The sequence below is a fragment of the Cucumis melo genome, chromosome 4, assembly GCF_025177605.1.
Source record: "Cucumis melo cultivar AY chromosome 4, USDA_Cmelo_AY_1.0, whole genome shotgun sequence".
Lineage (NCBI taxonomy): Eukaryota > Viridiplantae > Streptophyta > Magnoliopsida > Cucurbitales > Cucurbitaceae > Cucumis > Cucumis melo.
Window position 1 is genome coordinate 29,332,002 of NC_066860.1, and position 13,051 is coordinate 29,345,052.

General features: G+C 27.0%; 1 protein-coding gene across 1 annotated transcript; it reads left to right on the forward strand.

The window, feature by feature from the left end:
* Positions 1-7,952: 7,952 nt before the first annotated feature.
* On the forward strand, positions 7,953-9,950 carry LOC103486988 (NAC domain-containing protein 100-like). Its single transcript, XM_008445171.3, has 3 exons — positions 7,953-8,321; positions 8,418-8,752; positions 9,385-9,950. The coding sequence occupies exons 1-3, from the start codon at positions 8,174-8,176 to the stop codon at positions 9,754-9,756; spliced, it is 855 nt and encodes a 284-aa protein (XP_008443393.2). The 5' UTR covers positions 7,953-8,173; the 3' UTR covers positions 9,757-9,950.
* The last annotated feature ends 3,101 nt before the right edge of the window (positions 9,951-13,051 follow it).

Below are 13,051 nucleotides of genomic sequence, written 5' to 3' on the forward strand. Positions count from 1 at the left end.
TCTTTTTGTTGCATTCGTTTTAATAGAAAAATTGAAACTAATATGATAGTAATTTGAATAAATTTAAAATCTATTTAGATTGATTTAGGGAAAAAAAATCTTTTTATTTAAAAAATAATGAAAGACTTTAAAAATACTCTATTTTAACTTTTTCTAAAATAATTTACTTTAAAAATAGTTACAAAGTTTAAACCAAACATACCCAAATATTAAAAGCAATTTTGAAAAGTTGAAGGGTATCATTTCGAAACCTTATCCTAAAAGAGTTATTACATAACAAGGATTTTTGAAGTCCTTTTTTTAATCTTGTTTCTTTAGAGAAACAAAATAAACTCCATTCAATCTAAAGTTTCTCTTTTTAGATTATATTCACCCCTAAAGTTGTGATAAGATAGCTAAATAAAGAATTTGACAATGATGGTCATATATATATATATATATATATAACATTATTACCAATACAAAGTATTTATATAAAAAGAAAATGACTAAGAACTTAGTTGCGAAATCACGTATGTAAAGTCACATCATCACATTTTCAATCTCAAACTATTATCATTAATTTTCTCTTCTTTTTTTTTCTCTCTCTCTCTCTTTCTTTTTCTCACCATTTTTGTTATGTGGTTGAAATTTGTCCAAATTGCTCCATATTAAAATATCAAAACAGCTATATAAAATCAACATATATGATAAAGTTATGCTTCTTTCCCATATGTCATCTTTTAAAATATAGTTTATTTAATATAATTAATCCCATGTCATTTTTACATAAAGGATATTGACAAAGTATGTCCGTAATGGAACCGTTTTTAGAAAACATAGCTAAAGGAGATTGTTTTGGTATGGGATATTAAAGAGAGAATAAATGAGATTTCAAAAAAAAAAAAAAAAAAAAAAAAAAAAAAAGCTAGCTACGGGTTATTAGTTTTTGCCTAAACGATAACTTTTGATGATAATAAACTTGTTAGAAAAAGTAACATCTTTCGATAGAAAACAACTATAGTTGGGAGATGATGCTATATGCCATATTGGACTATGAGAATCTAATCATTCATCATTTCTTTCAACAATTTGTATATGTAATGTGTAATCGTATAAATATGAATATCTTCAAAGTTTTATGCATTTTGAATAACAAGCTATGAGATTTATTTTTCTCACCAAAAACAATTGTCTTTTGTTAATTTTCCTCTTTAGTATTTGATAACACCAAAGATGTCGTATCTCGTTTTGCTTAACTTAAGATCGTTCCATGGTTTTATGTGTCTAATTAATAATTTTTAGGTAACAATCGTTTAGGAGGTAGAATTGAGCGTTAAGGTCAAACAATACCTAAACGGTTCAAAACAAAGCTCAAATGCATCAACTAAACAAGAGAAGGTCAAATTACAAAAATATCATGAAAACGGGATATCGTGTAGCATAATAATATCAATGTCGTGCACGATACTCAAAAACAAAGATCACATATAGACGCAAAATATAAGAGTATCGCGATGATCCAAAGAACAACGGAATTCGTCGTAGTTGGAGCAATAAAAATTGCCCAAAAGGCCGAAACTATTTAGAAGTCAGGTGTTGCCCCAGGCGTGCAATTTTCTTGTTAACATCTAATTTGGTCGCCTAACCCTTCCCTCACTCCATGCGCTTTTCCACCACTCGTGTCATGCCATGTGGCTCCTAGTGCTTAACTGTCATGTAAAAGAAAAGGTGTGAAATGGAAGGCCCACATTCGTTTCCACGTCAGCATCTCTCAAGTCTCCAGCTGGTCAAGATCCCAAAGACAACTCTGGTAGTGAATAAATAGGTAGGAATTTTATTTTATCACTAAGAATGAGTAGGGGTAGTTTGGTCCACCGGTTGTAAAGTCGGAGTTAAATACTCTAAATACAAACTTTAGAATTTCAATATATTATTAACTTCAAAACTTAGTAATTCAATTAAATATAAGTAAATTTTATTGGAAGAAAACTAATAAAAAAAGAAAAGAAAAAAGAAAAAGCAATGAATGGATAGTGATGAAGTAGAAATTTGTCGATAAGGCTAAGTTCATGGAATTAAAAAGGTTTTATGGAAAAAACGGAGGTGGAAGAGAGACAATGTAAGTGAGTGATGAAGTTAGAGGCGTCGGATAAGAGAAGAGATTGAAATTTCGGAAAATAGATGAAAGCAGCCACGCGCAATTCAATGCATCCCTTTATGCTTTCCTCAAAAGGAAAGCTCTTAAATGGTTTTATTTTCTCAACATTATTGGAACCTTCTTTCTTTTTTCTTTTTTCTTTTTTCTTTTTTCTTACATTTGTTCTTTTATTGCCTTCATTTATGAATAATCTTTTCCTATTTTTCAAATGACTTCTAAATTATTTTTCCTATTATTATTATTATTTTTTTTTTTGATGTTTTATGTTATGAATTTTCAAACATTTTTAAAATACTCTTAAACTTTAAACAAATATTAAGAAAAATATCATTATTATTTATAGTTATATATTTCTTTATTTTTTTTTCTTTCTTTTTTTCCCTATATCTTCTTTATCTTTATAAGTTAGTAGTCTAACTAAATGTGTTCTCATAGGTAAATGCATTTTTTTTTTAAATTTAACTATTTAATATTTTGGTATGCTTTAAGAAAATATTTTGATTTTGAAGTTTTATGAGAGATTTAATGCTTTAACTTAAAGAAAAAAATTGTTTTTATTTTGGCATATTAAAATATTAATGTAAAACTTGAAAATATTGAAGAAAAATGAGAGTATGTGTATAAATAGAACATCTAAATATTATCAACATATACCAATAAAGAAGGTATAATACAAACTTTTTTCAATCTTTTTTTAAATAAATTAAAGTTATTTGTAATTAGATGTTATTGTTTTTGTTTGGATACTAATGTATGGATATTTTTAATTTTTTGCGTGTTTAAGAAATTTTTTATATAATTATACAAAGTTCATGGACAAATTTTATAGTTTTAGAATAAGTTTAAGGTTTTTTTTTTTTTTTTTTTTTTTATATTTTTAAAGTTGCTCTAACTTATCTGAAACCAATAATGGTGAGTATAAACTCAGATACCAATTATTGTAAGGTCAATTCTTTTAAGCTACAATTTTTGTTTTTCTTAAAGAAAAAAAGAAAAAAAGAAAAAGATAGTTTATTTGCCTTAAGAGAGTAAGCGACAAAAAACGAATAATTAATATAAAAGAGAGAATATGATGAATTAGAAAGAGGAGTATATACTTTTGCTTGCTACCTCCTTGAAAACAAAATCCAAATGTGATATATATATTCTATTAAAAGGAAATAATTTATCATATACTTTGTAAAAATAAAGTATACATGTTCTTCTTTTTTTATCACCCAATAAGAAACTTTAACAATTTTTTCTTGTTTGTTCTAAGTATTCACAATTACTGTGTGATTTTGGTATGAGCATGTGTCACCGATGTTGAATCTCGAGTAAAGATGATTCACTTGAAGTGATTATCGACACAAAGTACTAATATTAATGTGGTATTTTTATCTTACACTCTAATACTTAAATTTATACGTATTGTGTACTACGAAAAACCTATTATAATTTTCATATGTTTGGATATGAGACAAGTTATGCTATTTAAATTTTCTAGTATAAAAAAAAAAATCATCGAGGTATCATAGTAGCGATAGGAATCGGTATGAAGGAGAGACCCATGAATAGGGTAGAGAATAACTAAACTTGGAGGACATGCTTCCTATTTTAATAATTGGGTAGTTTATCTGGGATGGATGCCTCCTAAAGAGTAACAGAGGTGTGCAATATAATGGTAGGCTCAAGCTCAAATTATGCTTGTGAGCGTGAGACCAACTAATCAAACAGAGACGAAAGTCGGCCATAGTGATTCGGGCATTTCCGTGTGGAAGGGCTCTCACTCAATGGATTAATGGTACGCCGGGGATAATAGGCCGATGACTCCCAAGAGCTCTTATTAGTGAAGTTGTTTGGCACCTCGATGTCGACTCATCACATCCTGGGATTGAAGAAGGTCCCAAGGGTTTGGTTGTTCGTCGATGAAAGTGGTATGTGAGTTAGTTTAGAACGTTGTGAGACAGTTCGATTCCTATCTACTGTTGGTGTGAAAGGGAGAACTGCGAGGAGCTAGCCAACCCTAGTACGAAATTATTGGGTTGAGCCAACCTATGGTGTATCGGTTGTTATGCCATTAGTAGCCCCATGTCCTACTTTACCTTAAAATTTGAATGGATCTTGCATGCGGAGGAATGTATTCTCACTCGTAAAACTATGCATCTATAATTTAATAAGAATTAAACTTATAAATAGACATTCATTAATCATAGTCGAACGAAAAAAAATTAAAATTGTTAGGTTAAAATATTATACAGTTCATGAGATAATTATTATTTACTAGGATATTTACCCAAAAAGATTCAGATAATTATTATTATTTTTTAGACAATTTTAATACAAAATAAAATTTGGAGTGTGAAATTTAAAATTAATAGAAAATTATGGAGTAAAGTTTAGAATTTAATAATTTATATAGAAAAGGGGATTTAGGTGTTTTGAGATGAGATGAAAAGAGAAAAAGTATAGAAGTGGAGGCTGAAGTCGTCACTTCCCCCAAGGTTAGGTAATGCATTAATGCCTCCTCCCTCCCTCCATTGTCCATTCTCCGTTGTACCTTGATGTGAAATGCTTTTTCCAATATCCCCTATTTTTATTTCTTTATTATTTTACTATTTTATACTTATTTCGTCCCTCTCAATTATCTTTAATCAAAATTCTATTTCTTTTCTCATTATATTTTTATAAATCACTTTTTTCTAAATATTATTTCATTTTTAAGAACATTTATTTTAAAACTGAATTCAATATTGTTCGAACATAAATTTGTTTATTTTTTCTATTTTAGTAAATAAAAAATGAGAAGGTTCAAATCCCATACTTTATATTCTATATTATATGCTAGTATCATGTCTATTTTATTAAATATATTTTGAATTTATGTTGCAAATTAAAACTCAATTTAGTGATTTTTTTCTTAATTTATTATATATATATATGAGTCAATTTTAAAATGGAAAATACAATATTTTATAACCGTTCTTTGTAGTCTTCTAATTCGGCTAGAAGTTTCTTAAAATTAAATATAATAAACAAAGAAATGAAAAATAAATAAGTTTGTTAAAAATGACGAAAAAGTGACTATTAAATTTATTTATTTAAATATGTGATTGAAAAAACCCAACGTTTACTTTTTAATTTAATAATATAAATACGAAGACAATTGAATTATGTTAAATGAATTCCATCAAAACGTAATTTAACTTTTAAAATTGATATTTATTTTTATTTAAAATTTATTATAAAATAAAAATGAATTTTCATATGCCTTAATATTTTGTAAATGAAAATTTAAGATGATAGATGATAGTATTGTAGTTTTATTTCATAATAAGTATATTGAACACAAATTAAAAAATCTATAATATAAATCTAATCTAAGTTACTTCCCTCTTATAAATATATATATATACATGAAAGGTAACAAAATTAAAGGAAAAAAGAAATAGTATCAATCAATCATGTTGCGATAGTCTCAAAGCATATATATTCTTTTAAAGACAAATTGTGTTTATATAAATAACAATGCTAAAGTATACTTAATCATACTTATGGACAAAATTTGTTTGTTGGCGGAGGTTAATCACATGACAAGTACTTTTGAATATTATGAGATTAGGTTACCTTTTTTTTATATATATTTTTATTTCCCATCGCATTATTTATTTTAAAAAGAAAAAAACATGCAAATTGGAATTCCCCTCTAGATTTTTATGCCCATATGAGTGTATAGTAATAGATATATTTGCTAATACTTTATGTCCGATTAATATTTTTAACGATCAATTCTTTTAAACACATTCGTATATTATTTGGTAACCAGTGAATCTTTTGTTTTGGTTCGAAGTATGCATCATAAATTTTTGAAAACCATTTTTGAAATTTTGTAAAAAAACATGAAAGGAGGAAAAAATGGTTTTCAAAATTAGATTTCTAGAAAGTTTATCACCATCTTTCTTGCTTGTTTCTTTTCTTTTTTTTTTTTTTTTTTTCTTCTTTTAGACGAAATACAAACAACCGACAAGGCATTACGATAGAAAACATATTTTTACATATTAAAGAACAATGGAGCATAGAAGAGTTCATTTCTTGAGAGATGTAATAAAAATGTACAATATTAATAACATTTCCAACAAAAAAGAATGTCTTCAATGAGGATCCCAATTATAGCTAAACAAATCCCCTTTCTATGGATAAGATTAATGATTTCCATGAAATCGAACTCTCCCACTCCCTTCCCTCATGAGAAGATTAATGACTTATAACAAAAAGAATGGTACTTTCTCATCGTTCTCGTTAAACACCTGATGAATCAATAGATGTTTTTAAATTATTATTTTGTACTAATTTAGGATCTTATAGTTAAAATTACATTATTAAGATTTAATAATAAAAAAAAATTAAATTAGTTTATCAATAAAATAACTATTGGACCTACTATACTTGTATAAATATATATCATTACCAATTTAGGAACCCTTGCGAAAATTGAGTCCAAAAACCAAAAGTGGATTTTAATATTTATTATAATTTAAGAGCATTGTTAAAATAAAACAAAAGTATCGAGAATCATAAACCTAATATAGACTATTTTTAAATATAACAAAATGAGTCAAAATATTTAAAGAAAATAACAAAAATTGATATATTATCTACGATAAATATATACTATTCTCTATATGTATCTAGTTTATCACAAATAGATAATGATATTTTGTTAAATTTGTAAATATTTTGAAAATTTTATCGTCAAAATAATTTTTATTTTCTTTGTTTTTTTTAAATGTTGAAATTGGAATGTAAAAAAGAAATGAATAGATGGTAATTAGTGTAGTGTTGTCACTCTTTACCGACATGAGACCACATACAAAAACATTTGACAAATTCAAATAGATTATAATTTTATTTTTTAAAAAAATGGATATCTTGAACACGAAGACATTTTTATATTTGTTATAAAGTCGATGACTTTTTTTGTTTAGGCAGATAACAACTAACACAATGACTTTTAATTTCTCCAACTCTCTTCTTTTGACCTAATTAACCAAATTACACTATTCCCAAATATTTCAATTCCTCGTTCCAACTTTTATTTTCATTTTAAAAACAAAAATTATTTAATAACTTTATCATTTTCAATTATCCAAAAGTTAAACCCTTTACCATGAAATGTATTTGATTCGCATTAACTCAGACTATGTGTTCTTTTTCAAAGTCTTTCCTTGTATAGAAATATATATATATATATATTCAATAAATTTTCAGTAATAAATGATAAAATTGTTTAAAAAGACGATAACAAAGTTGAGAAATTGTATATATTAAAACAAATTTCATTTATTCATACAATTAACTTTGTATCAAACTTTAATTCCATTCAATTTTACGTTGAATTTAGATAATTGTTCTTATTTTTCATATTTTATTTATTTTCAATAGATTTTAATCGGAAAGAAGGGTAAAAGCAACATCAATTATAAAAACAAAACATATATTTTTTATAGAACTTGAAAAATTTTAACTTTTTGTTTCTTAATCAAATTTGATAAATTTTTTTTTATTAAAGTAGAAATTTTTACATTAAAGGACGAAAATTGCAATACGTATGTTACATATTACTCGATTATAAAGGATAAAGAAGAATGTATTTCGAGGAGCCGAACAAAAGAAATAAAGAAAGCATGAAGAATAATAGAAAACTAGAGTACATGTATAGTCGGATAAGATTTGACATAAAAATCCCCTTTATCAATTAGCATTAATCCATTAAGAAAAAGGGATGATAAAATTTGAACCTTATATAAACAAGGTAAAATGTTCCAAGTCAAGAAGAACAATAAAAAAAAAAAAAGAGTCACAAACAAGGCTTTTATTATATAACAAAGATTAAGTTGTTTGAAAATTTCCATCCTCAGCTCATATATAAAAATTTAGCCACTAAACCCCCCCTTTTGTTTTTGTGTGTCTAAGTCTACAAAAAGCCCCTCTGTTTCATTTTTCCCCACCACCAAAAACTTGGGAATTGAAATTGATCAATTCCCCCATCATCAAATGGAACTGCCACCTGGATTCCGATTCCATCCGACGGACGAAGAGCTCATCACACACTACCTATCCCCTAAAGTCCTCTCCTCCACCTTCTCATCTCCGGCCATCGCCGAAGTGGATCTCAACAAATGCGAGCCCTGGGATTTGCCAGGTAAAGACAAAAGATCATCAGAGTACTATGTTATAATAAGAACGATTTGATCGATTATGGTTACGATCGGGTGTTTTTGGTTTTGTTTGTTGGCAGGGAGGGCTAAAATGGGGGAAAAAGAATGGTACTTTTATTGTGTGAGAGATAGGAAGTATCCAACGGGGTTGAGGACAAATCGAGCAACAGCAGCAGGGTATTGGAAGGCAACAGGGAAAGATAAAGAGATATTGAAAGGGAGAAATAATGATAATAATATTGTGGGGATGAAGAAAACTTTGGTGTTTTATAAAGGAAGAGCTCCAAGAGGACATAAATCTAATTGGGTGATGCATGAATATCGATTACATTCCAATAATCATTCTTCTTCTTCTTCTTCTTCTCCTCCTCCTTATTCTCAACATCATCTTCTTCCTACTAGTTCATCATCTCAGGTACAATCTTTTTTCTTCTTAAATTCTTTGTTTAATATTATGAAGATTTTTCAAAGACTAAAGTTTCAGTTTTTTAAATAAATTTATAAATTTCTCCCAGTTATAGAATTTATGAAATTTGACTAATTTATATGAATAAAATTTTAAATATAGTATTTTTTTTTTTTTACAACTTATTTACAATAGTTTTTATTTTTATTTAATCACTTTTAACTTCTTACCTAAATTTAAAAGAAGAAAAATGCTGTACTTACAATTTATCGACTTCTCTTTTTTTTTTTTTTTTTTTTTTTTTAAATTAAAAAAAAAAACTTAGATGATCATGCCCATACTGCCCAATAAAATTCTGCCACGTGGTAATTTATATTCTTTTGAATTTAAATTATTTTTGTTAATTTACTTTTTACCATGTATAAATAAAAGGTGAAAAACATTGGGGATAGTACACCTAATCATTTGCTAACACAATCTAAATTTGATTATTTAAATTGAAACCAAAGAGGGAGTAAAGTAAATGGAAAACTTTTCAAAGTTGAGTAAAGGACCAAATTGGCAAGAAATTATAGGTTTTGTCTTTTGTTTTTTGTTTTTTGTTTTTTTTGTTTTTTTTTTTTTTTTGAAATTGGGTGCAGACGAAGGAATGGGTAATATGTAGAATCTTCCAGAAGAGTGAGAGCTCAATGGCAAAGAAAGGAAACGATGAAATAATGATGGCAGAGAGTTCATCCTCTTCCTGTGTTCATCTTCTTCCTCCATTAACGGAGGAGTCAGATGCTGCTAATTTGCACGTGACCTGCTTCTCCAATTCAACGGAGATGGAGGAGTACGATTATCATCAAAACGACGACGCTTTCTTTTGGTTGCCGGATTTTCAAGAGATTAAACAAACCCAATTCTTTTCTACTACTACTACTACTAATAATAATAATAATAATAAACCGGCCTCTAATTATGACCAATACCAACTTCATCCATCTCCTCCTCCTCCCCTTTGGAATTACTAATATACGTATTCTTACTTTAAATTATTATCTTTCTTTGTATGTATGTGTATATACGTATAATCCTTTTCTTGTTTTTAGTTTAAATGATTTTCCGACTATGTTATTTGGTGTGGTTTTGTCGAGTTTAATACTCATGGAATGATATATCCGAACAGTTGATTTTTGGAATGCAAAATGTGTATTACATTGTATAACTTCTTTCTTCGTCCATAAAAAATTTAATATATAGTATCAATCATTGGACGAGATAATTGTAAATATAACAAAATCCAAAATATAAACACAAATAACAACATTTAAATTTTTTTTTAAACATATATAACAAAATCTGTTAAAGTCTATTAGATATACCATGTTGCAAATATTGGTCTATTAATGATAGATCACAAGAACCTATCATATCTATCACTGATAGAAGTTTACCATCGATAAAATTTGTTATATTTTTATCGTTATCTGTTAAAATTATTTTTTTAATAATATAACTATAGAAATGGAAATTTTTTAAATTAGTCTAAACTTAAATATAAATATATATATATATATATATATATAAATATATATATATAAATATAAAGAAGAGGCATTTTGGATAATTTGAAGAGAGATTTGTTTTTTCTACTTTCTCTAGTTTGGTTTTATATGTGAAGTGACGTTTCCTTTTTTCGCTTTTGGAAAAAACTTGAAAGGTATTTCTTCTTAGGAAAGTTAAATGCTTGTAAATAGTAATTTGAAAAGCATACAATGACTTTTAGAGTTAGCACTTCTTACTTTCTATCCAACTTTCATTATATTTATCCACTATTTTCTTTTTCTTTTTTTCTTTTTAAAAAATAAAGATACGATTCGGAAGTCTATCAATATATCATAATTAGATTGACACATTTCAATACTCTAATCATATCTTAGTTTCCATTCATTAATATAAACCAATAAGGGTTAGAGATAAATTAACCCCAAAGAAAGAAGAAAAAAATGTTACAAAAGAACAGTAAGATTCAAAATAGTTCAATTGAGATATAATGTAAAAAGTTGAAAATGGTTGAATTAATGTACTCGTTATCAAAGTGAAACATAGTTCGACTGTTGTAAAGTGTGATTCCTTGACCAAAATACCTAAGTTTTGTATCATCTACTTGAAGTTGAATTCACGGGAGAATCAATAATATACCTAATTTGTATTGAGCATCTATTTTCAAAAGAGTGTGGATGAACTAATTAATTTTTTTAAAAAAATTAAAATAAAAATTGAAAACATTTATAATTAGCATATATGTTATTAGAAAAAATATATATATACTTATACAGACTCATCTCGAATTGTATCTACCTGTGTATAGACACTAGTATTGTGTGATTGAAAAGAGATGAAAAAGTATGAGTAAAGTCCAAGCTGATGCATCCAAATACATTAAACAATTTGATATTAGAAATCGTCTTTAGTCAAATAGATCTATAGATAACAATAACAACAAAATTTAATGTACGTATGTTACAAAATGTTAGTTGAGATCTTCTTCTGAAAATATGACTTTAAAATGGTAAAAATAATCGTATAGCACCAATTTAAAAGTGGTGTGTTTTTTGTTTTCTTCAATATATTACAACACTTGTCATTAAAAAGTAAACACTCTATTCTCTCTATCTCTAAAAAGAGATGAAGAGAGTGAGTTAGGCCACCAACCAAGAGACAATAGCGAATCAAATGACATGATAAAGCCATATTACTCCAACAATGGCCAAAGAAGGGAATATGACAACTTTAGAACACAATAATATATAACATGCAACCAACATGTTTATTATTCTAAGTCGAAATTAATATTTAAAGAATTATTTTAAATGACTAATAATCGTAAGTTTGATGATCTAACAGTGAAAAACGAAAAAAAGAAAAATTCTACCTAATATAAGTACATGATGTACAATTCTAATGGATGATATACTGAATATCGATTGTTTCGTATCTTCAATCTCTCACTTCATAATTGTTTAACTAATTAAGAAAAAGGAAACGATAGTCATTTATGAAGTTCTTGATTGATTTAGTGATACACAAACTTTTCTAACATCTTAACGGTGATAAAGAAAGTTGAAAGAAAAAAGTCGAAGAAAACAATGGAAATGAGGATGAGGGGATTGGAGAAATGAAGAAGATTAGAATGGGAAAGAGAAAATTTAATGGCTAAATGAGAAAAAAAGAAACTAATAAACATCTTTTTTGTTTTTGAGTTTTTAGTTTAGTGTCTAATTTTCATTTGATCCACATATTTTAAAATGTTATATATTTATTTTCTAAGTTCCAAGTCTAATTTCAATTTAGTTACAATGTTATTTTTTTGAGATTTTAGTTTGTTTTAATTGTTTCTTTAATTTCAAATTTTACGATTGTAACCTCGGTATTTTATTAAATATTCATATTTTCGTGCTTTTAGTCTTAATATGTTAATTAATATAAAATAATTATAGTAAATTATGTTTAACGGTTAAGAAGGGTCTAAGCATGGTGGATGCCGTATACTTGATTGGCAAAAGAAAAACAGGTTTCGCTCTTTTTCATCATTATTAAAATTAAATTTAAAATTTTACTTCATCGTTATTTTAAATCAATTCATAGATATTAATGTCAACAAATGAAAGTGAGTATTTAAGAAAAACTTCGAGGTTAAATGTGTAAAATCTTGAAATCTAAGAATCGAACTAAAACAAAACACAAATCTCAACTGTAAAATTGATACTTTTCGAAGTTTAAAGATTAATTTGAAACCAGACTCAAAACTTGATAACTAAACTTAAAACTACCCCAAAGAGTGTATATATGATAACAAGTCTTGTGTTTTTGTGAAGTAAGTCAAGCTCATTTTATTCATCAAATTGAGTTCATGTCTCTTTTTATTTCACGAACATTAATTAGTTGCTTTATGTGTTTCAATTTTATTAGATCATTAAACCTTTTGCATTTGAGGTTCTAGGTAAAAGAATTATGTAACACTGTTGAACGATTTTATCTAATCGAACCAATGCAATCTGTTTCCTATATATGGGTTGATTTGGTTTGAGTTCATAAATAAAAAGGTTTAGTTTGGGTTAACGTGATATACAACCCGAAACATAGCATTAAACCTAAAATATCTCTAAAATCGAACCAATCCAACCCAACCTACAACACCCTACTAAATTGCATCATTATTGCATTTGACTTTACATCAACATTCCAAAAGTAAAACTCTACTTCAATGTTGGATGAAAATTGAGACTTGAGTCTTGAATGATGTGATTGTCATGGAACTAAAAG

Bases quoted from the DNA above. Each gene is read 5' to 3' on its own strand.
- LOC103486988 (XM_008445171.3), top strand. From the start codon at position 8,174: ATGGAACTGCCACCTGGATTCCGATTCCATCCGACGGACGAAGAGCTC. The intron at 8,322-8,417 runs GTAAAGACAAAA...GTTTGTTGGCAG, and splicing joins CGAGCCCTGGGATTTGCCAG to GGAGGGCTAAAATGGGGGAA. The intron at 8,753-9,384 runs GTACAATCTTTT...AATTGGGTGCAG, and splicing joins CTACTAGTTCATCATCTCAG to ACGAAGGAATGGGTAATATG.